Below are 27842 nucleotides of genomic sequence, written 5' to 3'. Positions count from 1 at the left end.
GGACCTCCCAGCACTTGAGAGGCAGAGGCAGGTGGATCTCTGAATTCGAGGCCAGCTGGGTCTACAGAGTTCCAGAACAGCCAGGGCTACACAAAGAAACCCTGTCTTGACACCCTGTCTCCTCACCCTCCAAAAAAAGAAAAAGAAAAGAAAAGAAAAGAAACAAAGTACCTAGGCCCAGCAGGGGTTGTTCAGGCATTTAATCCCAGCACTTGGGAGGTAGAGGCAGACAATCAGATTGGTCTGCAGAGGGAATTCAGGACAGCCAGGGCTACATAGAGAAACCCTGTCTCAGAAAACCAAAGGAAAACCACCACCCCCACCACCACCCCCAAATAGAAAATACCTAGCAGTTGTATTTGGTTGTAGTAATGGAAAATAGCTGAGTTTTGTTAACTTGGGATATGAGGATGTCCTCCCTCTGTCAGTGAGTCACTATGTCCCCAGAACAGGAATTATTCCAACAGCTAACAGACACTTTATACTTCTAAACATCTGTGAAATTTACCTGATGGAGGTGAGGGTCTGGTTGGAAGAAACATTCTGTAGAATCTTCCAGTTCTGTTAAGCTTTGAGGAAACTGGTCTGTAATGATCTCAGGAGAAGTTGTCCTGAGAGACATAGACACTGTTTCTGCACAGAGTAAATAATATGACTGGAAAAGCGTTCTGGAGGGAGAGGCACCTTCAGACAGCCTCCCTGGGCGGTACTTGCAGCCCTCTTCGTGAAGTGTGTTGAGGAACACAGGAGGAGGTTACTAGAGAGCTTTTCTGGGGTGCCAAATCAAGGCTGGTGGTGTGAACCATGAAGGCGAAGCACCAGCTCAGTCTTGGGCGGTCCTTACAACTTCCAGATCTGTCATGTCATCTCTCGGGCGACTCCCAAGTGTTGGTTCCGAATGATGCTTTTATGCTCTTCAGCCAGCAGCAGTCTCATTTCCGTGACGTGTTCACTGGAGGTTAAAGGTGGGACAACTCTTCAGCTCTACATTTTATAAATAAACAAAACGTGGTAATTTAAGATTTTTCACCTCGCTTGAGTTTTGTCTACTCTCTGATACTGTTATATGTCGCTTAAGCACAGGGCTGTGTCTTCCAAGAAATGGAGCATTAGGCCATTATGTTGCCACGCACATCATAGCTCTTAGTGTACAAGCTCCGTTCAGTACAGCTCAGCAAGGTATCTGGACTCAATTGGGAGACTTGGTAAACATTAGGTGTAGGAGGCTGCTGCCAGGGTAACGCAGTGCAGCTGTTTAACGTCACGGGAGCTTTTTTATAAATAGCAGTGCACTAAAAGAATGAGGAAAAGGACAGTCTAGCCAACACAGACACCAGTGACGCTACCACCATTATCATGACTGGGTGTTCTATGCTCGGCCCGTGATTGTGCTGTGCTTTCAAATGACTGGCCCTGTGGCTTTGGCTTGCTTTTCACCAACATGACCGAATGTGTAAGGAGGTTTTGTCCCATGGTGCTTTGTGGTGAATCTCACTGAGTGATCGTTTTCAGCTCCTTTGTAATTGTACAGGGTCACTCTAGTATATACCACCCACGTCCTACAAAATGTTGCCAAGCAGCACAGGGCTGTACTGTGTTGAGCTCCTGCTGTGTATATATAAGGCACCTTGGGCTGGAGAGATGGCTTAGTGGTTAAGAGCGCTGCCTTCTCTTCCAAAGGTCCTGAGTTCAATTCCCAGCAACCACATGGTAGTTCACAACCACCTGTTACATAATCTGATCCCCTCTTCTGGCCTACAGGTGTACAAGAAGGCACAGCACTGTATATATAATAAATAAATAAATAAGTAAATAAATAAATAAATAATAAAAAATAAAATAAGGCATCTTGATGAATAGGGAAACACAGGGCAGATGTGGCTTCTGCCTTCACAGAAGTGTATAACTCACCAGTTCAGAAGTGCAGGCTTCTCCAGACCCCAGTTTCCACATTTTTAAATTGGCCGCATGATCATACCTACCTCATAACTGTAGGAGACAAACTCTTATATGTAAACTGTTTAGACTAGTCCCTGGATATAAGTATGTGCTGTGACTATCCCACACTTGGGCATGCACTCAGTAGAGGTGCATTCGTTGACAGATGTGCAGTTACTCATACTGGCCTCCGTCTGGAAAGAGACTGGAATATTACAGTGCAGTGGAGCGGGAGAGTGATGGAAGGCATACTCATGCAGTAGACCGTCCCAGAGCAACACTAAGAAAAATTCTTAATGCATGCACAATTAGGGATGGGTCTCAGAAACACTGCTGCAATGAGAAAAACTTGACAGTTAGTTCACACTAAGGAAGAAAAAAAAAACAAATCTTAAACTAATCTATGATAGATTGATTAGCGATGGTCTTTATGGGATGGAGTTAAAAGCTAGCAGGTTTGTAGGGGGTCTAGTGTTCTTTGTTTTATTGTTGTTGTTTTACATGCTTTTGCTGTGTAGCCCAGGCTGGCCTTGAACTTGTGATCCGACTGCCTTAGCCTCCTGAGTACTGGCCTAGCAATATGCTATATACTGATCTGGGTGACGGTCATGTGAGTGCGCTATCTAGGAAGGAGCAGAGAGCGACTAGAACTCCACTTTCCTGGTCTTCAGCCCTGTGCAGATTCCTGTATATAGGCAGCCATCTGTCTACGGTATTCTGTATCCATGGTTTCAACCCATAAATACGGGAAGTACTTTTTTTTTTTTTAAACTATCTGTACTAAACAATAAAAAAGTCTTTTTCTTGTCATTGCCCTTTAAACAATACAGTGTGACTATTTCATTTAAAATATTCAAGGGGGTATATGTGGCTTATATGCAAATATTGTGCCCTTTTATATAAAGAACTTGGATATCTGCGTATTTGGATTTTCTATATTGCATCAAACTGCCTTTCCTAGTGTCCGGTTGGCTCGCATTTTGCTTTTTGAGACAGGATCTCACTCTATCCCAGGCTGGCCTGGAACTCTATTATGTGCCCCAGGTTGACCTCCATCCTCCTGCAGTCTTCCCTCAGTACTGCCGTTACAGGGAAATAAGTTGTTAACATCTGAATCGCTGGTTCCTTTCAGGGTTTTAATTTGCATGACTCTAAAAAGGCTTCAGAGTTTGACTTATCTTCATACTTATTAAGAGAGTGTACCCATTATTACCTACCTTTGGAGAAAACCAAGCTTTATAGCTTATTAATTTGTGGGGCCCTTTCCCTTTCATAGTTAAGTGCAATTTAAAGGGGTGCGGTTATTGCACAGTTACCTGACTGAGAATGTGTCCAGTTACTTTGAGAGTTCCTCTTTCTTTTAATGAGCTGTGAACTAATTTCCCAGCATTTTTGACTCTTGAATAGTTCATAAGCAATGTATTTAGTCTAACTTGTCAGGGATGGGGCTAAATATCTCTGTTATCAGGAAAAAGCAACAAAAGTTTTCTCAGGGGGAAAAAAAGCCCTTGGTATTTCTCAGGCTCGGATCATCCCAGTTCCTTGGCTTTCAGAACAACCTTCAGATTGTTCTAAAGCAAACATAAAGTCAGTCTGTGACACCTTGTGGTATATGTTAGTTTTCAAGTATATCAAACTAAGCATATTTAAATGATTAGAAAAAGTAAAGTATTTTGGTCAGGGCTGAGAAAGAAATTGAAATTAAAACTGTGCTTTTCTACTAATAATTATAGTCAGTTGAATAAATAGTAGTGGTGTATGGATTTTATTTAGATTTTTCTACATTACTTAACTACATGGAGGAAAGTCCTTAGAGTTCTTTTTTCAAATCATTGCCGAGCTCACCATGTTTGCGTTCGGCAGTTCCAGGAGCCCTGCTTATTAAAGGATGTAGTCAGTTTCTTCATAAAATCTCAGTTTCCTCGGAGGGCTGTCATTTTTCTTTTGTAAAACTCTGTATCAAATTTAGATTTTTTTATATTTGGTGCGACATAGTTTCCAGTCCCTGTCTATCCCAAACTGGACCATTCTTCTGGCAGTTTCCTCAAGTACTCTCTTGTTTCTTGCGGCCTCTTCAAGCCTTTGCTTAATGTTTTCATCAGACCATCTATGAATCAGGGCTCTGCCATCGCTTTCAGACCAGTGTTTTCCAGCTCCCGAATCATTGCTGTTACAGCTTTCAGCACCTTCTAAGGGAATGTGATTACAGGACTCTTTCAGCTACTCAGATAAGTTAGTAACTCTTGTTGTCATTGAGAATTAGAATAATCTCAGTTAGAGGAGAGTCCATTTTTTTCATACCTCCATTTCAATCTAAAAATAAGGCAGACAGCCCCCTGATATAGCTGGTTGCAATCAGGATTTTACTGGATTTTTGTAAATATAGAAAGCTATTTCTTTCGGTTAGAAATAGACATTTTTTCTTCCTTTCCTATTATATTTCATATCATTTTAGGTATAATAAAAAAGAGGTAACATCCACTAGAGATATAGCTCCCAACGACTTAAGAAGGCATATATATATATATATATATATATATATATATATATATATATATATATATATATATATATATCAAAAGAACACTTAAGATCTAGCCACTTCGCCTCTGACCTGGTGAGACTTTGGAGTGCTGGGGGCCCACATCTTCTAGGGGTATTTAGTAAATTCATGGTAATTTCTTCTGGTAGAAAACAGAGTAGCAAGCCAGGTGGTAGTGGCACACGCCTTTATAGGCCGAGCACTCGGGAGGCAGAGGCAGGCATATCTCTGTGAGTTTGAGGCCAGCCTGATCTACTACAGAGTGAGTTCCAGGCTAGTCAGGGCTACACAGAGAAACCCTGTCTGGAAAATAAAAACAAACAACAAAAAAAAAAAAAAGGAAAAAACAAACAAAAAGAAAACAGAGTGGCAGCTTAAATTTGTTCTTGCAATTGAAGGTTGTGCGAACATTCTGTCCTTTAGGATATAACCTTGAGGCTACGAACGTTTGCTACTTTCAACCACAGGCCGTGTGTGCTGAACTTGGGGCTGGCATGGTGTTTTCAGAGCAAGTCTTGTTGAGTGTCTAAGAACATTCTTATGCGAGCTTCATCCTAACTAAGACTGCTCCATAATGCAGTTCATAGGAAGAAAGGAGACCACGTTAGTGGCTTCTGCAGTTTTCATGTTGAAACAGTAGTCTGTATTTACCCAGAAGGGTTTGACTAGACAGATTTTTCAACCATAAATATTTTCAGGAACTGCTAGTCCTAAGCCTGATACATGTTAAGGGGCTATCTGGTGTGCTAGTGCACATATGAAATGTTTGTAAGTCGGTTGTTCACACCCTAGATGAAGCTCACTTACTACTCCTGTGTTGGCATTCTGAACAGAAGTGTAGCAGTCTCTGATAGTACCCGTTAATCTTAGCTACACTGTCCTATACTTGGGACGCTATTTTAAAAATAGTGCACTGTAGAGGAATGTTAATTCAGAACATGGCTGCTCTGGCTGGCAAGAGATCGCATTCGAAGATCTTCTAGTTCTGTGTGATCCAGCTGGAAAACAAACACGCCTTTAATCCAGGAGACAGAGGCAAACAGATCTGAGTTCAAGGTCAGCCTGGTATAGAGCAAGCGTCAGATAAAGAAAAGCTTAGGTCCAGGTGTGGTGGCAGCAGCCATGTTTGAAAGTGATGTCTAATTGAGTGGCAGAAGGTGCCAAATCGGAGAAGATTTGACAGAATAGACTGCCTCCAACTCTCAGGAGAAGAGAGAGGGAAGGGAAGCTACTTACGAGGCAGTTTTACAGAGAGAGGAGGCAGTGTTAGCAGGACAGTAATAGAGAGATGGGTTGCAGAGAGGACTCAGGTGAAGATGGAATGAGCCAGAAAATGAGAAGCCAGAAGATCAGAGCAGATTGCTGGGCTAGTTTGAGGCCAAGCAGAGCAGTTTTGGACCGAGAGAGAAGCCAGATTAAATAAGTCAACTGGAAGAAGAGTTTTTGAGCCAGAGCAACTGAGTTGAACCAGCGAGCCAGAGTTCAGAAAGAATAAGTAAGGGTCAACTTATTAAGCAGTAAGTCTCAAAGGCTGAAAATATTCTAGGCCTACATTAGATTGTATGGAGGCTAGAAGCTTCCAGACCTAGGCCCAGGTTAGCAGAAGGAGGCAGTAAGCCTCCCAGACAACAATTGAGCCAGAAGAAGAAAATTACTTTTACAGTACACTGTGTATCTTGAACAATATAGGTGCTCATAAAATTGATTTTAATAATTTTTTGAGACAAAGTCTGTCTATGTAACCCTGGGTGTCCTTCAGTTTGCTATGTAGACTAGGCTAGACCCAAAACTCGCAGAGATTCACCCACCTTTGCTTCCCAAGAGCTGGAATTAAAGGCGTGCACCACCACATCTATAATACTTCTTTGTAAACTAGAAAGTTATCTATAATAATAAGCCAGTGAGGCAGTGAAAATAGTTATTTTACATTTGGTGTTTTTCCACGCTGGAGGCAAACGCTTTTACCATGGCAACACTACTCATAAAATCCAAAACAGAAACAACTCAAATAATCCATCGACCAATGAATGAAAAAATAGTATGTCCATAAAACAATATTATTCAACCGCATATCTGCAGCTGGTGGCATTAGGACATCCACACTGCGGCACAGCCATGTCCACTCTGTCTCCAGAATTTTTAATCGTCTCAGATTGAAATATCTGTATCCACTAAAGGGGGATTCCATATTCTTCTTACCTCTGTTCTATGCTGTGTTTTCACCAATGTCATTATTCATGTATGCAGCATTGAGAAATGATTTATCTCTTATTTCATTTAGCATAATGTCTTCAGGTTCGGGTATGCTGTAGAATTAAATCTGTGTCACATTCTGCATAGCTATTTGCCTGTCAATGGTATGTATAAGAAAGGGCATGAGAAGAGCTGCCTCAGACACAGCTTGTTACGGTCATATCTACACAGGGAGACCAACATGAATTTCGATTGTGGCACCATCAAACGACCTCAAATGATGGGCTGCACTCTGGAGTCCTGTAGGGCCACTAAGATTTATAGTTTATTCCCTGTCTGTCCTTTGAGACAGGGTCCCCCTATATATAGCCTTAGCTGGCCTGGAACTTGCTTTGTTAACTAGCTTGGCCTCAAACCCAGACCACCCACCTGCCTCTGCCTCCTGAGTGTTGGGAATAAACACGTGTACCGCCGCACCCTGCAGTTCTCATGCGTAGTAATTATACTGTGTAAAAAATGACATGAGTCCTGAACCATTACCCTAGAGAATATACAGAGTTAGATTCCTGCAAGCCTCTGGTTACGGTATTTTTTTATTTTATTTTTTATTTTTATCTTTTGCCATAGATCAATATATAACTCTTGTGTATTTCTGTCAAATGTAGTAGATTCATTCACATGGCATTCACTGCCGACAGCATCTGTACGCCATGCCTGAATAAAGGTTATCTGATGTCTTTTCTTGATAAGGTTTAACAAAGCACCTAACCTTTAGAAGCTCTAGATAGCATGGCAGCACTGCACCTGGGGCATTGCTCAAATAAAAGTCACCTCCAAGTGTACAAAAATGTGGACAGCCACAAGGGTGAGTACCATTTGGGTGGCAGTGAGATGGATCAGAAATCCAAAGTCATCTGCGTGGGAGATAGAGGCCAGCCTGAGCTGTGTGAGACTCTCCATAAACACAACTAATTAATTAGCACCTGTACTCTGGAAAACGTACTTGTTTTTCAAGTGTTGATGATGTCACCTTGTGGTAACAAGAGCGTAGCTTATAGACTACATTTATTTCTCAAGCATATTTCAGCTGGTTTTTAATTAATGTTTTTTCAGCTTAGGTTCATGGCATTTTGGGTTTTGTTTTGTTTTGTTTATTCTCTTAATACCCCTGGAAAGATAAATATTTGAGGAACAAATTCTCTAGTATATATGTATGTGGGTGTTCATTTTTCAGTGTGAGAATACAATTATCAAAGCTTGAAATTTAAAAAAAACCCACCTCTTGTATACACTATAAGGTAAAATAAAGGCAAGATGTTGCGGTATCTGCCTTGGGAATGCCTGTGTTAGGATATTGCAGGTTTCCTTGTTGTCCTTTGCAAAGCAGATATCCCTTAAAAACATCCCAAGGGCTGATCTTACTGCAAAATGTAGTAAGTAATGGCCCGCCGTGCCTGGTTACTGTACCCAAGCCACAAATGCTAGTATGGTAAATCGTTAGCACGGGCTTTAGAAGAAAAGTAAATATTTTCCCATCCATGGGAAAACTTTAAATTTTTCTTATATGTAAAGGCCCAAACGAGAAAGAAAACATGATTATTCTGGGATACCTTGATGGGAGCAGTTGCTGGGGGAGGGGGGGAGGGGGGGAGGGGCTATCTTGGTCAAGCAGTATGTGAGTTTCACAAATACTGGTGTGCAGAAGAGGGGTTACCCAGCGATGCTTACTAACGAGGCCTCATCTGAAAAGCTGCTTCGTTATAGTGCCAAATAATTCCCGGGCCTTGTGGAAATTTGGACACCTGTTTAAGTCACTGTAACTGGGAAGACTTTTAAAGACCGTAGTGGAAAGAGAATATGATTCATCACTGGAAAACGTTTATACCCCAGAGAATTGAAAACAGGCTCAACATAAAGTCAGGTACTTTCTGTGGACAACAGTATGCAAGTTCCTTTATAAAAATTAAACACGTAGCCATAAGACCTAGTAGCTTCACTCTGTACCCCGCCCCAAAGGATTTGGAAGCAGGAACCCAGACTTTTGTGTACTCTTGTTCGTAGGCTTTGCTCAAAATAGCTTAAAGGCAGAAAGAACCCAAATGACCATTGACAGGCAAATAGCTATGCAGAATGTGACACAGATTTAATTCTACAGCATACCCGAACCTGAAGACATTATGCTAAATGAAATAAGAGATAAATCATTTCTCAATGCTGCATACATGAATAATGACATTGGTGAAAACACAGCATAGAACAGAGGTAAGAAGAATATGGAATCCCCCTTTAGTGGATACAGATATTTCAATCTGAGACGATTAAAAATTCTGGAGACAGAGTGGACATGGCTGTGCCGCAGTGTGGATGTCCTAATGCCACCAGCTGCAGTGAAAATAGTTATTTTACATTTGGTGTTTTTCCACGCTGGAGGCAAACGCTTTTACCATGGCAACACTACTCATAAAATCCAAAACAGAAACAACTCAAATAATCCATCGACCAATGAATGAAAAAATAGTATGTCCATAAAACAATATTATTCAACCGCAAATCAAAATCCCGCTGAGGCATGAATGAAATTTGAAGACATGATTCTAAGTAAAAGCAGCCAGGCCCTAAAGGCCACCTAGTGTACCATTTATGTGACATTTCCAGAACAGCGAAATCTCTAGGGGTTGCTAGGGATGGCAGAGGATCCTCCAGGCAGTGAAATGTCTGCTGATGGATACAGGGTTTCTTTGAGGGCTGGTCAGCTTGTTCTAAAATTAGATACTTGTGATGATGAAACGTGTTCCCGGAGAGTGACAACAGATTTAGGCCCTCTGCTGGCCGTCTCCGTGCTGATTTTAATTAAAGCTTAATTTCCACAAGGCATTTTAGTACAGCCCCGAGTTTTAGGGTTGTCTCAGATGAACGTCGTGGCCTTTCCCTATGGATTTAGGGGTCTGAGATCTGAGTAGCCTTCGAATGGGATTCATTTTGCTCATGCAGAAACCTACCTAGTGTGCCCGATTCCATCCCTCCAGGTTGGAATCGACCTATGACAACCCGTTAGATGGGCGTGCTTGGAATGACACTCGATACCAAGGTACTCCAACCATATATATGGTGGCCGCGACTAGAGAAGAGACAGGCAGATGGTTGGTAGCCTTATATTTCTCTTTTGTCAGTCTTTTTTCACTTTGGCGATTTCCTGATTCTCTTGCTCCTCGATTGCCTATGTTTCAAACCCAGGAGGAAAACCAAAACATTTATTTTGGCGCAGTTACACAGGGAAACCCTGTCTCGAAAAATAAAACAAAACAAACAAGCAAAAAAAAAAGAGTGGAATCTGGTTTTTAGCTAATGACAGTCCATCCTACCGCCCCCCCCCCATGACTCCCTATGATGCCCAGAACGCGTTGCCTCGTAAACCAGAGAAAAGGGCTACCAGATTCGATGGCTTAGCTCGTAAGTCATTGGCCTTTCTACTTTCTGAGGCTGAACAAAGCTTTCTCGTGCAGTCCTGTGGCCTGAGTGAAGAGGTGGGCCATCAGCTAGGCGGCTGGCACTCTCCTTGTTTTCCTGCCCTTCACCACAGGGCAGACGGACAGGCGTCACCCAGAGGACTTTGGAAAACAGTCCCCTCATCTCAACCTCTCTGGTGCGGGAGACCAAGAGTTTACAGCTTAAATGCGTTCTCAGGTGACGCAGTTGCATCTGCTCTTTAAGAACAACAGCCAATGGAATGCTGCCTTATTTTTGTTGCTTTTCCCCTCCATTCACGAATTTTGTCAGTATGGGTGTTACTCAACAGCATTTCACATAAAGTTACATTTTGAGTAGCAGCTTGTGTTTGCCTAAAGCCCGTCCGGAAGGCCAGCCCTCTCAGACCTCATCTGGACACAGTTGTTCTCTGAAGCCAATTCCCACAAATACCATCACTCTGGGAGTTAGGGCTCTGATATATGAGTTTTCTGGGAGCTGGGGGAGGCATGATTTAGTTTATTCCTAGCGATACCCTATTGCAACATCTTATTTTTGTCTTCGACTTGAAAGCAGTATGAGTTTACCTGTGCCAGGACTTTGTTTTACATCTGAAAAGCTGCTTTCTGGTTTATTGTTTCCTGAGTCATCTTTAGGGACTGCTCCAGCATCTGCTGTAGGAGCAGAAGGAAATATGTGGTGTTTTACTTTCTTACTCCCGTTCAGAGTCTCACCTTAAAGGCACTAATGCTCTGTGACTGTTTGCTTTTAGATTCCTCACCTTTGAGGCCGGGTGTGGTGGCGGGCATGCCTTTAATTCCAGCACTAGAGGCAGAGGCAGGATCACTGTGAGTTTGAGGCTAGCCTGGTCTATGAAGTGAGTCCAGGATAGCCCCTGTCTCAAAAAAAGATTCCTCACCTTTGAGCATCATTTGGCCTCAGGTCACTAGTGGGTAAATTTCTAAGTCTTCTGACCTAGTTTCCATCTCTCCCGCTGAGCAGTGACATCATCACAATGCCCGTGGGCAACTTTATCAGTACACACCTTACATTTTCTTTGTAATGGGAACAGCTGCATAACATACTATCCTATTTTTTTCTACTTCCATGAAAGTTTCAGTCCTAACTGGTATTTGCTCCTGACTTCTTTAGATACACACAGTTAGGGTTGCATCATTTAAGCCACAAATAAAATCTTTAAAAAAGTACATTGTAGAGGTGTTGTGGGCCATCTCGCCCTGTCTTCCCATTTAGGCAAAAGTCTGTGTTCTTGGCTGCTTCTGGGTTGCATCCACAATGACTGAGTTAAGACTTGGAGTCTGACTCTTGGTCCAGTTTATTTTATGTTACCTATTTGTGTACACTGTATCTCTGTCATTTGAACTACATTTATTTTAAAGGACTTCTTTTAAAATTTCTTCAGTGCCACTTTTAAAGTTACTATTTTATGCAGTTGGTGTGAAACTTGACTTCTGTGATCGGAGATTGCATATTGGCATTTTGAAAAACTTCATCTATTTTAGGATTTGTTCTGAGAATCCTACTTTATTTCTTTTGTCCTTTGTAATTATGTAATTTATTTATTTTTGCATTTTGGAGGAGAATAAATATCCATTAAACCCACTTCATCAGTTCAGCAAGTAGTTTATTAAATAACATTTATTTAGATTGAGGGTTATTACACAGGGGAACCCTGTCTGGAAAAACCAACCATCCAACCAAAAACCGAGTGGAATCTGGTTTTTAGCTAATGACAAACTTATGATGCCCAGAACGTGTTGTCTAGTAAACCAGAGAAAAAGGCTACCAGATTTGATGGCTTAACTTGTAAGTCATTGGCCTTTCTACTCTCTGAGGCATTCAATTTCCTGGAGGAACCCTAATTATTGGGATCTCCATGACAGACTTTTAGTGGTTTTATTTATATACTTAAGATGTGAGAATATTAGAAGAGATAGTTGTCTTGGTTGGAGGTATGTGAAAAACACCGGGTGGCATTTTTCGACATTTCAGTGGCCTCTGTGGGCAGTACTTGAGCTCAGGGTACTTCCTGTTGCTGTCCTTCTCCTCTGGTAATTGTGTGGTAGCTTCATACTGCAGGATTGCATCCAAATCGTGGAAGAACTTGTTAGTTAGTTGTACAGCTGCCTCCTGAGTTGTGGGCACGCTTAACTGTTCTGGATTCACACCTGAGATCTTTATACTTTGCCCAGTACTGTTTCTAATCTCTGTATTCTCCTAGTGATCACAGCCTTTTAGCAATGTAAATAAATATCCCTTTATTTCTCAGTGTTCCGGAAAGTGATTTTCGTATATTTCTTCTTGCCCAGACGCTGAGTAAATCTTTCACTTCCTCCTCAGTCCAGTGCTTTCCAGCTCCACTCTCCGTGTTGAAAGTGACCTGGAAATGATTCTCTATTTCTAGCTAACATTTTGTTTCCTAGGAAACCAAAGGACTGGTTGTCAATAAGCTCCTAAGAGCTTGAAAGGATGTAGTTTAACTGGTCCAAGCTGCCTAAGGGGAGTAACTTAAGGATCTGCCAGATAAGCAGGCTTGGTGGTTAAAGAAGCCTAGATCAAAATAGTTACCGTCATACTCATGTGGACTTTAGGGAAAAATTACCCCTGGGACAAAAGGAATGGAAACTATTTGTGGGGCGCTGGAGAGATGGCTCAGCAGTTAAAAGCACTGACTGCTCTTCCAGAGGACCCAGGTTCAATTCCCAGCACTCACGTGACAGCTCACAAACTGTCTGTAACTCCTGTTCCAGGGGATCTGACACCCTCATAGACATACATGCAGTCCAAACATCAATGTATATAACAAAAATACATTTTTTTTAAAAAAAAAGTAGTTTTAGAGCCGAGTGGTGGTGGCGCACACCTTTAAGCCTACCACTCGGGGAGGCAGAGGCAGGTGGATTGCTGTGAATTCAAGGCAGCCTGATCTACCAATCAAGTTCAGGACAGCCAAGGCTACACAGGGAAACCCTGTCTTGAAAAACAAACAAACAAAGTAGTTTTAGAAAACTATTTTTTGGTGTATTTCTTACATAATTTTTGGCCTCACTAAAAATATCGATTTTTAAAAATTACTTGGAAATGGTTGGCAACGAGTTCGGGGATTTTTCAAAAAGGTTTATAGTCAATATTGATAGCAGTGCATTAAAAAAAAAACATTATATTTTGGGCTGAATTGATAGCTCAGTGGTTAAGATAGCTTGTTCTTGCAAGGGAAGGACCCAAGTACTGTCCCAGCATCCATGTAGCAGTTCACAAATGTGTGTAACTCCAGTTCCAGGGGATCTAACACCCTCTTATGGCATCTACTGGGGTACCAGGCACCCATGTGGCACATGTATGTACATGCAGTCAAAACATTCATACACAGGAAAAAAAATTTTTTTAAAGCATTACATTTTGGCTGAGATTTATAGCTAATAATAACCTGAAGACCATTGCTTCATCCTGGGGGAGATGGTGCACGCCTTTAATCCCGTATTAAGGAGGCAGAGGTGGGCAGATCTCTCTGAATGTGAGGCCATCTATACATAGCAAGCTCCAGGACAGCCAGAACAACATAGAGAGGCCATGATACCAAATGAGAAGGGGGTGGGGTTGGTTGATTGGTTGGGGAAAGCTGGGAAAGTGTACAAAGCAAGAGAAAGCCTTTAGACGGGTGTGGTGATCGGCACCTATAATCCTGGCACGCCGGAGGCTGCAGCATGGGGATCCCATAAAGCTAGTGTGTGGTACAGTGCTGAGACCTAGTCTCAGAAACTTTCTTTTAGTGTACGCAGCTAAAGCCTTTTTGCCTTCTAGTACATTGCTGTCTACGTACTTCACTGGTAGAAACTATTCAGAGGCCAGATTATATAGACATCATATATCTAAGTCCTGGAGTTGGGTTATCTGTCCCGAGCCCGTAGTACACCCTCACCGCTGCACGTTTGGTATGGTACCTGTTTTCTTTCCATTTCTTTATGACTCATAATTGTAGTACCTACCTCATAGGATGGTTGTGAAAGCCAGATTGAGTCGTCCACATAAATGCAGAGAGGTGAAGCACCTGGCATAGCAGTTAGGCTCAGATGACACTGTCACGTAGTTACAGTCTCAGATGTGCGGCCAGAGTCCATGGCATTCAGTATGTTGTTGGACTCAGCTTATGGGTTCTACTTGGGAAAGGTATGTACAATAAAGTTCTACAGGAAGCTTATCAACTGGGCAGCTTTAACAGATGCTGCATTCGTTTGTCCACAGGGGTCAGGAGAGTGCTGGTATTGTGACCAGTGATGGCAGTGCGGTGCCTACGTTCAAGGTGCATAAGGTAAGTCTGAACATTAACAGCATTGATGTTTGAACTGTTGCCAGCTGCCCATTAATATGTGGGGTAGAGACCAGGGATGGTGGTGGGCATCTTAAGTGCCAGGAGGCTAGTCTACAGAATAGGACCTTGTTTTTAAATAAATGTGTGTGAAGGTATAAATAAATTTGTAACTAGAAGCAAGCTCTGGAATCCATTTACTTGCAACTTTGTGTCCTCCCATTTGTCAAGTTAGGATCTGTTCCTTTTCTTTTGCTAGACTGGCTCCTTCAAGCCAGGAGGTTATCTATTTAAATACTTTTACGATCCCTTGATTTTTTTTTTAATGCTAATTTCAGTTTATATTTGATAGATTTCATTGCCCTGAAGTAAAATCTTATTGCTGTCTGTGTGTCATTTCAATGTTGTGGCAATTGTAAATGCCACCAAATTGCTAGCTGCAAAATGAGTTTAATGTGAATATCCTGAGCCTGTTTTAAAAAGTGAATTCAAGCCGGGCGTGGTGGCGCATGCCTTTAATCCCAGCACGCGGGAGGCAGAGGCAGGAGGATTGCTGTGAGTTCGAGGCCAGAAGACAGTTCCAGGACAGCTAAGGCTACCCAGAGATACAAAGAAAACAACAAACAAACAACAACAACAACAAAAGTGAATGCAGCTGAACAGTGGTAGAGCAGGTTCCAGGATAGCCATGTCCTCTCTCAGCCGACACCCCCCAAAAAGTAAAGCCATGCAAATTCTGGAGCAGGGAGAGACAGTACGTGAAATATCTAATTTGGGTTGCCCAAGCCGAGTCCTGTTAGTAGCAATAGCAGTTTCTGTTTTTTCCTAAGATCCACTTTTACTTTGACTTCTCAAGGGAATGGGTCTCGTAAATCATGTTTTCACGGAAGACAATTTGAAGAAATTGTATGTCTCGAATCTCGGAATCGGACATACGAGGTACGCCACTACAGGAAAGTGTGAACTGGAAAACTGCCAGCCATTCGTCGTCGAAACCCTTCATGGGAAAATAGCTGTGGCGCATAATGGCGAGCTGGTAAATGCAGCTCGGTTGAGGAAAAAGGTACGTTCTGTGTTGTCACGGTGAAGGGATGTTGGAGATCGCAGCAAACAGCATCTTCTATTTATTGCCGCTTGTCTCCTCGGTGCAGGAAGCCGTTGCGTCCGAGCTCCTGGCGTGCTTGCTCTGAGTCCAGATTCTCGGACTCCCGGGTGACTGGAGGCAGTGCCGGTCCGTGCCGCGATCTGGAGGGTTGACTTGTGGTCGCTGCCAGCAGGGTGCCGAATTATAACTCCCTTCCTATGCTTACAGTTGGTGAGAGAGGAAAAGCCAAGCCCAGCTCAGGCTGTGACCAGACATGGGGTTTTCTTAGACCGACCAGTTGGTGTCCTGTAGTCCGTCCTCCCTCGGGTCCCCTATGTCCCCGCCTCTGTGTTGAGAGCTCATTCCGTAAGATTCTCAGCTCTGATGCCCACTGCAGGTCTAGGCCCCAAGCACCTTGGTAGGGCCTGCAATCCACTGCTTGATTTTAGCAGCACAGTGGCACAGAGAATTCAGGAAAATGCTTAATTTATGCCTTTTGATTTATTTTAAGAGACATCATGAAAGACATGGAGCACGTGAAGAGACGGGTATAGCAGGGTTTGTGGGGGAGCCATGGGGGGAGCTTCGGTGCCTTCTAGACACCAGTGTTTCCGTGAAGCTAGTCCTTTTAGGTTTTATGGAGACATGTCTGCTAAATTACTGGTCTTTGGTGGTCATCTCAACCTTCAGCATCTACTAAGGCTGAATGTAGCCCTCTGATCGAGTGATTGGTTTCCATGGTAGCTACCCTCTATCCTAAAGCTGCCAAGGAGTGTCTGGCCACCAGTCCTATCCTTACTATGTTACTGTACAGAATATAATTAATTTTAGTGGTCCAGATAATTTTAGCATTGTGTGCCAGGAAAGATTAGGCAAAAATCAATATTAACTTGGACTTTTTGGCTCTCCATATCTATCAAGGGTAGATAAAACACTATTTGGAGTAGGAAGCAGAGAGCAGTGTGTGTTCTGAACATGAACAGCCTTCTTCCTTCTTATGCCCTAGGCACCTGTCAGGAGTTTACATTGTGTCTGTTACTACATGAAACAGAGGCTGGCTGGGTGGTGGCGCCGCACACCTTTAATTCCTGCACCCCAGGCAGTGGCAGAAGCATCTCTGAGTTCGAGGCCAGCCTGGTCTCCAGAGCAAGTTCCAAGTCAGCAAGGGCTGCACAGACCCTGTCTTGGGAGGAGGGGACGGGGCTATAAAGAGGATTTTTAAGTGACTTGTTTTCTGGTTTGAAGTTCTCAGGGTTGAGCCCAAGACCTTTCCCTTAGTCCCATACTAGATTTTATCAGGGACATAAACATCTGCAAAGTTTGGTTTTGCTAAAGTCTGGAACTGTTCCCCATGGGTATCAAGGGCAATGGTGTTTTTCTTTCTTTCTTTCTTCTTCTTCTTCTTCTTCTTCTTCTTCTTCTTCTTCTTATCCTCCTCCTCCTCCTCTTCCTCCTCCTCCTCCCCCCTCCTCTTCCTCCTCCTCCTCCTCCTCCTACTCCTCCCCCCTCCTCTTCCTCCTCCTCCTACTCCTCCTACTCCTCCTACTCCTCCCTCCTCCTCTTCCTCCTCCTCTTCCTCCTCCTCCTCCCCCCTCCTCTTCCTCCTCCTCTTCCTCCTCCTCCTCCTCCCCCCTCCTCTTCCTCCTCCTCTTCCTCCTCCTCCCTTTTTTTGTGACCAAGTCTTCCTGTAACCCAGAACAGAGCTTTAGCTCTCACTAACCTCCAACCCATGGCGTCCCCCCAGCCACCAACTCCCAAGTGCTGGGGTTACAGGCATTTTCCTTATCTGAACAATATTATGAAAATGCAAGAAGAATGCGGAGCACAGATTCAGTACTTTTTGCCTGAAATGCTTAAGTGAGAGGCCTTTCAGATTTTGTAGAATTTGTGTGTACATTATGAGATGCCTTAGGGATGATACCAAGTCAACATGAAGCTCACATCTCACGATACAAATTAAGCACACTGGCTAAATAAAAGTAATTCTGTGCAATTTTTTTTTATTTTTTAAGCTGAGGGTTTCTCTGCTTTATTCACATAGAAATCACAAAGATGCAAAGCGCAGCTTCCTTAGTGTCCACAGTTCTGAGCCTATGGTGTTACAGCCCTCCGCTGTTAGTGTTATGGGTCAGGGCTTTTCATGCCAGTGACCCCGTGTCTAGTGTTACAGCCCTGAGCTCGGTGTCGGGGAGCCAGAGCCAGTGGCAGCATTTTGGAAGCCTCCCAGTAGTCAGGTCTTGTAGCTTCTCCACAGCTGTGGCAGCCCACAGCTCTCTGTGGGTCTCTCACCTTCTCAGTACTCCCCACAGCCCTTTTTATTTTGTGTGTTTGAGTGTGGGGGCCTCGGTGTGTGTTTTGTACCCGTGTACGTGATGGTGCCTCTGGAGAGTGGCTACAGAAGTTGCAGGCGGGTTTGAGCTGACGCGTTGGTGTTGGGAGTTGAACCTGAGCCCTCCAAGAGCAGCAGGTGCTTGTAACTGCTGAGCCGGCTCTCCAGCCTTTCCCAACGGTTCTTCCTCACTCTCTGCAGTCTTCTGTAGCCTACGGTCCTGACCACCCACTTTGAGCACTTTAGCCTTCTTCTAGCTGTTCTTGGGTGTCCCTGAGATAAGGAGCCCCAAGGGACCATCTGTTCCTCACACAACCAATCCAGCCTGCTGGACCCATAACTAAAGATCTTGAGTAGGCAGCAAAGCTAATAAACGAACTGCCTAATCAAATCGGTGGCTATGCCTCAGTGCAGGGCGGCGCACAGGAAGTCTCCCAGACAGATGCCCAGTGGGCAAGAGGAGCCTTGCTTGTGTGTGTGGACCAGCTGACAAGGTTCAGAGAGTCACTGTCCCTGCGGGGCTGGAGACAGCAGGCATGAGGCCGGGAGGTTGCCTGGATGTCTGCGGACTGCGCGCTACAGGCTGGGTTGTATAAAGGTTAGCTGATGCTATCATACCATAGTAACCTTTGAGGGTTCTTGGCAAGTGGAGTGTGTGTACACACACACACACACACACACACACACACACTAAGTCTTACGGGTGTCCACTGTTGGTCTGAGTCTCCTCTGCAGTTGTCCTGGCCCATTTATTTGGCAGCTATCTGGATTTCCCTGAAAATGATGAAAGCTAAGTTGTGGCTCTCACCTTTCCCTAGGAAGCACCAGGCACCAGCATATCAAGTGACATAGCAGTGTACCTCCCAGCCCTGCCATATCTGGGGGCTGCTAAGATAGCAGTAGCAGCTCTGTAGCCGGTTTCTGGCTTCCGTTTCTGCTGTCTGCAGGCAAATCCAGCTCCTGGGTAACTGCTGCACTGGGAAATCTCAGGAAGGGTCTGTCAGCTGTCAGTCATGAGGCTGAATGTCTAGTTCCTGGCAGTTTACTTTATCTAAAGAAATAGATAATTGGAAATAATTGCAAGAATCTGTTGTGAACGTGCTGTCCGTGGTGTTAGCAGTCAGCTAAGCAGCTTCAGCAGGGCTGGGACTCCTGGTCCAGACCCCTGGAGCCGTGCTGGAACTCAAAAAGTCACGAAGTTTGGAGCATTTGGGGGTTTGAGATTAGGAAATACTCTGTATATTCTTAAAGCATAAGAAGGCATGTGAAGGCTGGGCGTGGTGGCGCATGCCTTTAATCCCAGCAGAGGCAGGTGGATCTCTGTGAGTTCCAGGCCAGCCTGGTCTACAAAGTGAGTCCAGGACAGCCAGGGCTACACAGAGAAACCCTGGCTCAAAAAACAAAACAAAACAAAAAAATAAAATAAAATAAAATAAAAAGCTGTTGTTTTAAAAAAAAAAGAAGGCATGTGAGGAAAATGGAGTATAAACTTGAAGGTGAAAAATATCAGAACATTATAAAGTGGAAACAGTCACAGAGACTAGAGTCCGCGAACGGGGGCAAAGATGCGTCCTCGGGCAGCCTGTCCTCCTGTGCTGCTTGGAGCTTCCTTTGTTAACGGGGTCCAGTTTCTCTCTGTGCGTGATAATTTCGTCCTTTTGTTGCCAATGACATGGCCTCTTACTATTCCTGGTATAGCGGGACTATCTCAGGCTCTCCAGCAATATAAGTAAGGACAAGGGGGCTTGTTAATGTTTAAAAGCTTCGGCCTTTAGCTGGCAGCCTCCTCACTGTTCTAGCCCACAGCCGGCCACGTGGCTGGTCCTTTACCTTTCTGCTCAGTCCCGACGCTACTGTCCCGTGTCCCTGGTGAATTTTCCACCTCTCATCTTCTCCCATTGTGTCCTCTGCCTGGAAGATCCGCCGTCCACTTCCTGCTCAGACACTGTCCGTCAGGAAGCCCATCAGATATAATTCTTGACTGCCTGAGGCAAACAAAGAAGGAACACATATTTATAACGAATGAGACTGTTGGTGGACCATAGCTCTCTGCCTGCACAGACTGAACAATTGCCTATGCAGAGAGGTGCCTTTACTCAGCGCGCCCCCACTTCCTGGTCGCGCCACGGGACGCATTTCTGCCATTCGCTTATTGTTACCTGCTTTCTGCAGTTCATTCGATTCTAGGCATCATTTAATACCTTCAGGCTGCTTAGTAATAGTATGCATACATGTTCACATACATGCACACACATGTACATGCTTTGTTTAGCATTTTTAGAGCTGATAACTATGATGACATATGATAACTAGCTACAGAAGTTGAGCGGTAGTGTCAAGTGTGACTCCTGCGCCACCGCGGTACTGAGCATTTAACTCATGCACACACACACAAACACACACACACACACACACACTAACACAGCGGATCCTTCGTGCTAAGAGAGCAGCATCCGCGGCAGCGGTTTATTACTCTCCTTCTTCCCAGAGTTCCAAAGAGCCTTCTAATAGGCAGCAAAACAGGAATCCTCCCCCCAGGTGAAATCCCTCAAGAGGTGATTGCACACAGGAGGAAAAGTCCTCACACAGGAAGGGAGGGGCGCGTTCTCAGAGCAGTAAACATGACTAGCTAACCAAGCTAAACACAGACACGGAAGCTGCTGGAAACAGGACATGAAACAGCAAGACAGGCAGGCAGCCCAGTCGGGCCTGGTTCCCACAGTCAAGTATCTAGAACCAAGCTTCATGACTACTCGCTGTCTTCCTGGCTCCTGTTGTGCCTCTGGGGCCTCCTGCTGCTCTGCGCTGCCCTCTTTGTGGGCAGTGCCACTGCAGTGACAATAATGCACATTTCTGTCCCCACGCTGAGAAAATGAGTATCTTCAAAAATTCAGGAAAGTCACAAAAGTCTGACTGTGAAGTGAATTGCGAAGGCTCACTTAGAAGTTAACCACCAAGAATTCGGTCCCAAGCAATAGGTAGCTCCTTGTTTTCAGACACAGCCCCTCCCCCAGGACTCAGACTGGACATTACAGTTAGTCGGCTGTCGAAATGCATTTTGGTGTCCACTCAGGTTATCCTGTCCGTGTCTGCGGGGCAGCTTCTGTCTTGGTTAGCCCCGTTCAGAACGTCAGGATCATAAAGTAGACTCAACCAGTGTTTATTAGAGACCGCCTACGTTTAGTCATTCAAGATGGTGATTCTGCTCTTCTCATTGGTCACAAGCACGGATAATTCATTTATGCCACACACAAGCTCGGGTTGAGGGTCTTTGTGCAGTCCGCTACTCCTGGAAGGAACGTGCCCTGTTCATCAGGATCGGGGAGGGTAGAAAAGGCCACATCTCAAGCCCTTCGCAAGTCTTCTCACTCCCAGACTGCGGTTTTGCTTTATGTCTGCTAAAGCCCTTTTTTTTTCTGCTTAGCTTTGGAGGCTTCCCATTGCTCCTAGCAGTTAGTCCCCTGCCGTGAGTGTACACACACAGTTAGCAGGGTGCGCGGGTCGGAACTTGGCATCTGTAGAACGCCTGGTTTCTATTACTGTGCGCTGTAGGATGGAGGGGTGGAGCACGGAACGGTCTAATGGTGAAACTTTTCCTCCCCTGCAGCTTCTGCGGCACGGGATTGGGCTTTCCACGTCCTCTGATAGTGAAATGATTACCCAGTTACTGGCCTATACCCCTCCCCAGGAACAAGATGATACCCCAGACTGGGTAGCAAGGTAATTGTGTAACTGACCCATACTTGGAGCTCCGGCTATGAGAGCTTTGCTTGTGTTCTTTACATTCGGAGTGATTCACTCGGTTACTTGTAATTCCAGAATTAAGAACCTCATGAAGGAAGCGCCCACAGCGTACTCCCTGCTTATAATGCACAGGGATGTCATTTATGCAGTGCGGGATCCGTATGGCAACCGTCCTCTGTGCATCGGTCGTCTTATTCCAGTTTCTGATATAAATGACAAAGGTAATGAGCTTCAGAGGACGTTTGATTTTCATAATGCTTTTCAAAATCATTGCCTTTCTATTGGCATTAAAACCTTTTCCTTTTCTTTTATGAGCCCCAAATCTGTGCTTATAGGAAGCTTATGGATAGGCAGAGATAGGGAAGAAAGAAACTGCATTTATTTATTTATTTTATATGTATTTATTATTATGTATACAGTGCTCTGCCTGCATATACAACCACAGGCCAGAAGAGGGCATCAGATTACATTGTAGATGGTTGTGAGCCATATAGATTGGTTGTGAGTCACCATATGGTTGCTGGGAATTGAACTCAGGACCTCTGGAGGAGTAGACAGTGAGTGCTCTTAACCGCTGAGCCATCTCTCCAGCCCATTTTTCTTTTTGTGTGTGTGTGTGAGTGTGTACATGCATTGTATGTGGCTGTCTGCTCCTGTGCTGTTTAAAGAGGCCAGAAGAGGGTGTCTGCTCTTGTCCCCTGTCGCTCTACCTATTCTGTGAAGCAGGCTCTTTCCTGACCTTGGAGATTGCCGGAAGCCTGGCCTCAGTTGGGGTTACAGGTATGTGCAGGATGCGAGGCTTATTAACGTGGGTGCTTGGATCTGAACTCTGGTCCTTGTGATTTCATAGCAAGCCCTTCAGCCCCGGCTGTTGGTGTTCTTTAAAGTGTGTGTATGGGGTGGAGATGTACAGGTGTGTGTGCATGCAGGTGTGCTTGCCTCGTGCGCGCGTTAAGAAGAGGTCAGAGGTCAACTTCAGTCATCCTCTTCTGCTGCTTCCTTCTTTGCTTTTTGAGACTGTAGCTCACAGTCTCGGCTGGAGTGGCTGCTCAGTGAGCTGTGTGGGTCTCCTCCAGAGCTGGGGTTAGCACAGGTCATGAACGCCATGTCCGGCTTTTAGCTGGTTGCTGGGATCCAAACTCAGCCCCTTATGTTTGCATAGCAAGCGCTTTGCTCACTGAACCATCTGGCTATCTATGGTCTTAGTTTTTAAGGTACATTTCTTTGGCTGTGTCTGTCCGTTCAATGTATTTAATACTATGGTCTTTTTTTTGAATCACCAGTTCATGTCTTTTGCCTAACCTTTTTATTTCTGCAGTGATTTTTTTCTTTATGACTTACCTGGCTTGTTCAAACCATAATATCATGATGTTAGAAGGAGGAAGCCTGGATTATTTTTTTGTTTTTTAATTAGGTCATGGGGCACCACCTCCTTTTAATGTGGTCATTATAGCTGCTTTTATCTGTTAGGTGTTTAACTATTCTATTGAAAAAGCCTCATTTAAAAAAAATTATGTCCTGTGTTTGAACATGCACGAATGACATACGGAGCTCAGAGGACCTCAGGTCTGAGAGTCCATGCTCCTGCCACGGAGCTTCCAGGGAGCAAACACAGGTTGCTTGACATGGCAGAAAGCACCTTTATCCAGTGAGCCGCCTCACTCAACTAAAAGCCTCATTTAAAAAAAAAAAAAAAAAAGTTCCGGGATTGGAGAGATGGCTCAGTGGTTAAGAGTGCCGCCTGCTCTTCCAAAGGTCCTGAGTTCAATTCCCAGCAACCACCTGGTGGCTCATAACCATCTGTAATGTGATATGGCGCCCTCTTCTGGCTTGCAGGAGTACATGCAAGCAGAGCACTGTATACATAATAATAAATAAGTAAATCTTAAAAAAAAAAAAGTTCCTTGCGGGGGCAGGGGTTGCAGCTGATTAATACAATGCTTGCCTAGGTTGTGCAAGGCTCCTGGCTTCTGTCCCCTGGACTCCATACAAAAAAGCAGACATAAAACAAGAATTCCCTGAACGCATTCACTAAACTGGTTGTCTTGTGATTTATAGAGAAAAAATCTTCAGAAACGGAAGGATGGGTGGTGTCTTCAGAGTCTTGCAGCTTTCTATCTATTGGTGCAAGGTAAGTTGTAACCTGTTCATCATTTTAATTTTTTCCATGTTCTTGAACATTTTTCTGCCAGGTATGATGACACATGCCTGTAGTCCTAGTATTCAGAACTCTGAGGCAGTGAGGTTATGAGCTTAGGAGATACACACACACACACACACACACACACACACACACACACACACACACACAGTCTCTCACATACACCCCCCACCAAAAAACCTCCAAAATGCAGGGGATGAGGGAGAGGAAAGAACAGATATTCAGACATGGTGTCACACACCTAATAGTCCAGAACTGGCTAGTGGGGAAGTTAATGGCAGAAATTTATTTGAACTTGAATTCAGGAGTTAGGGTAATACCAGCTTGAACAAACCTGTATCCAAAATATAAAAGGTAAAAAAATGAGGGGATAACTTTTAGAGGGAGATGATCTTTCTTCCTTCCTTTATTTACTTTTTTGTTTGTTTTTTGGGTTTGGGTTTTTCGAGACATGGTTTCTCTGTATAGCTTTGGCTGTCCTGGAAGTTGATCTGTGAACCAGGCTGGCCTCATAGAGATCTATCTGCCTTTGCCTCCCAAGTGCCGGGATTAAAGGCATGTGCGGCCACCACCCAGCGGGTAGTTTTCATTTACCCACGACTTTTTTCTTTGCTATGAGAAAGCATTCGTGAACATGTTTTGTTATTTATAGTGTGAATAGCAACTGTACTGACTTTAGTGTCCCAGCACTACTTTTTGATTTTAAAAATACCGTCTGTCTTTCAAAACACCACTAGTCTCTCTTGATTTTTTTTTTTCCCTCCTGTGTATGTGTTTGTTTTTAATGCCTGGTCTCACTCTAACCAGGCTGCCCTGAACCTGTGGCAGGTTCTCCTTCCTCTGCCTCCTGAGACACAATGCTCACATGATCTAGTTTGTTTATTTTGTAATTACATGTATTTACTTCTGCAAGGAGGGGCACATGCAAAGGCCAGGAGAGTTCTCTTTTTCCACTCAGGTCTTGAGGCTTGGCAGCGAGCGTCTCTCTACCCACTGAGCCATCTCTCCAGCCAGGCTTACTTTAAGCCTGACAGACAGTTTGGCTGGTAAAGAGCCTGGTGCCCAAGCACGAGGACCTGAGTTTGGATCCCAGGCAGAGGGTGTGTGTGTGTGTGTGTGTGTGTGTGTGTGTGTGTGTGTGTGTGTGTACACAACTTGAGAGTCAGTCAGTTCTTTCCTTCCACCATGTGGGTTCAGCAATCAAACTCAGGTCAAGACATCAAGTCTTAGAAGCAAAGTGTCCTTAGCAATGCTCCGTAAGTCCAAGGCTACACAGAGAAGCCCTGTCTTGAAAAACAAACAAACACCATGGCTCACGCCATAAATCCCAGGGAGGCAGAGGCAGGTGGATCTCTAAGAGCTTTTTTCTTTTGCCTTTTAAAAATTAGCCTGCATTCATTGTATACAATGATAGGTTTCACAAATGTCTTCTGTTTGTGTTCTTTCCTAAGATATTGCCATGAAGTCAAGCCTGGGGAAATTGTAGAAATATCCAGACATGGACTCAGAACTCTTGATATCATTCCGAGGGCTGAAGGAGACCCAGTGGCTTTTTGTATCTTTGAATATGTGTATTTTGCAAGACCAGATAGTATATTTGAAGGTAAGTACAGCTCTTCTCTTTGTCTGTTCATATCATCTCATTTATCTTAGTGGAAGGTGAAATTTTATAAATACCACACAATTGAAACTTCTGCCTTGTGTTTTTCTGCTTCATTGCTTCTGCATATATTATTTTTATCCTTTTGTCCAATCTATAAAATCCTAGCACCAGCTTTTTAGAATAGCAATATTATGCTCAGTTTAGACAACTTAATCTCTTTTCCAAACATTCCAGACCAAATGGTTTATACAGTAAGATACCGGTGTGGTCAGCAGCTGGCGATTGAAGCACCCGTGGAGGCAGACTTGGTTAGCACAGTCCCAGAGTCCGCTACGCCTGCTGCTCTTGGGTATGCGGCAAAGGTATTTACTTTTAATTATTATCACTAAGTTGGTCTTCTGGCCTATAAAGGGGAAATTCACCAACAACATAAGAGAGAAAGATTTGGGGGTCTAATGTTGATTCCTGTGCAAGAATTATTGCACATTTCTTTCAACAAAAGGTGGGCAGAGACATGGTTCAGTAGGTAAAGAGGTTCATGCTACCAAGGTCGATCACATGAGTTTGATTCCTGGGACCCACGAGGTAAAAGGAGAGAACTGACTCAAGTGAGTTGTCCCTGCTTCCACACAAGCTTTGTGGTGTGCGTATGCCTGTGCAAGCACACGCAAGTACACAATAAGTAGGCTTTTGTTGAGGTAACCCACACATACATATTGTATCAACTGGCTATGAGGGTGTATCCCTGTATTATCAATTGTTAATTTCGGTGCCAGTGGCACCAGGGTGGCAGGATAAATAAATGCTTGTTGCTTTCCCACTTGCCCCCTACAAAAAAACAAAAAAACAAAAGGTAGGCTGCCCTCAGTCATGCCTGCTCCACAGGCCTGGGCCTGGATTCTCTCATTCAGGTCTTGTGTCTGGGTGCTCTCTGACCTGGGGTGATGCCTGCCCTTTGTCTGCATCTTGGGCCTAGTCTGGATTTTGGACCCCATGTTGGGTGCCAGCTCTTTTAGGGGCTTTTGAGGGATCCTGCTTGGGGTTTAACAGTAAAGACACGGAGGCATCTGTACAGTGTAGGGCTGTTGCACTTTGTGCTGGGGCAGTCTCTCAGCTGGCCTTCTCCACTTAACCCAGCTTCCCTGCTGTTGTGACCTCCCTCCATGTGCCTCTCTACCTCCCTGCCCTTCTCCTGTCCTGGTCCCATCTCCTTCTGTCTTCTGCCTCAGCTTCAGCTGGTAGCACTTTATCTCCAAATATCACCTTTTTTTTTTTTTCTCATACCGAAAAGCTGTTAGCATAACTGGAGGAGGGCTGATGTGGCCCCGCCCACCACAGTTTTTTAATCACGCAAGGATGAGAATGTTGGCCCTTACTTCTAATTTCTAATAGCATGCAGAATAAAGGGTTTCAAGTGTGACCTTTTCATGTGCTTGTGATCTCACCCTGCCCTTAGCCTTCCCTTCCCCACCGTGCTTCCTCTTTCCCTTTGCAGGCTTGCTTGCCCCGTAAGAGTTCTTCTTTGAGCTTTTATGTCACATGCACTCCATTACCCTTTGTTTCCACCATCCCTCATTGTCTTTTCTTCCTCTCTCTTGGTCTTTCTGTTTTCAACACACACACACACACACACACACACACACACACACACACACACACACACACACACCCAATGCAGATTTTCTTTGGGTTGGCTAGCTTCTGTTTGGTGGTGTGCCCGCCCTTTTCTCACCGTTTTAAACTGTTGTATTAATGCCTTTGTGAGTTTCCACGGGCTCTCTTCCTTTTCTTGGAATACAGTCTGCTTTCTTTTATTCTGACTCCTCTTCAGAGAAAGCTTCTGGCCTAACGTCTTCCTCGACAGTCTGTGGCCCTTGCTCATTTTAAAAAAATAGAAGTTGCTTGTGGTAGCATATGCCTGTGATCCCAGCACTAGAGAAGCTGAGGCAGAAACAGCGCCGAGTTGGAGGCCAGCCTAGGCAACACAGTGAGACACTTCTTCAAAAACAAGATGGCATCGTGAATACTGCAGAATTGGGGGTCCCATAGCAGACCCTCACCTGACTTCTAAGTGACGCACTGTGCGCGTGCTGTGGGGAAGGTTACCGTGAGGAATGGATAAACACCTCCTGTCCCTAAAAGGCATCATCTTAGCCTAATATTGCTTCTAATTGTGCGTTTATTTCCCTCCGTCAGCGTGGGCTGCCGTATGTGGAGGTGCTATGTAAAAACCGATATGTAGGAAGAACCTTCATTCAGCCGAACATGAGGTTAAGACAACTTGGTGTTGCAAAAAAGTTTGGCGTGTTGTCTGACAACTTTATAGGCAAAAGAATTGTTCTCATAGATGATTCGATTGTGAGAGGCAATACTATCTCGCCCATCATAAAACTCCTCAAAGAATCCGGTGCAAAAGAGGTAAGTAATGTTAAAACATACGCTGTAGTACCAAAAAT

General features: G+C 44.3%; 1 protein-coding gene across 1 annotated transcript in view; it reads left to right on the top strand.

The window, feature by feature from the left end:
• The window catches only part of PPAT (phosphoribosyl pyrophosphate amidotransferase), a 38028-nt gene that overhangs the window by 4946 nt on the left and 5240 nt on the right, over nt 1–27842 (top strand). The window contains exons 2-9 of the mRNA XM_084760515.1: nt 14402–14468; nt 15322–15528; nt 21486–21598; nt 21698–21843; nt 23681–23753; nt 25235–25386; nt 25621–25748; nt 27583–27804. Of these exons, the coding sequence (XP_084616641.1) occupies nt 14402–14468; nt 15322–15528; nt 21486–21598; nt 21698–21843; nt 23681–23753; nt 25235–25386; nt 25621–25748; nt 27583–27804 (1108 nt within the window). The remainder of the gene's footprint in view (nt 1–14401; nt 14469–15321; nt 15529–21485; nt 21599–21697; nt 21844–23680; nt 23754–25234; nt 25387–25620; nt 25749–27582; nt 27805–27842) is intronic.

This window comes from Acomys minous, assembly GCF_964271855.1.
Source record: "Acomys minous genome assembly, chromosome: 15".
Taxonomy (NCBI): domain Eukaryota; kingdom Metazoa; phylum Chordata; class Mammalia; order Rodentia; family Muridae; genus Acomys; species Acomys minous.
Note: the sequence above shows the minus strand (reverse complement) of the source record. Positions and strands in the feature narration are given on the sequence as shown.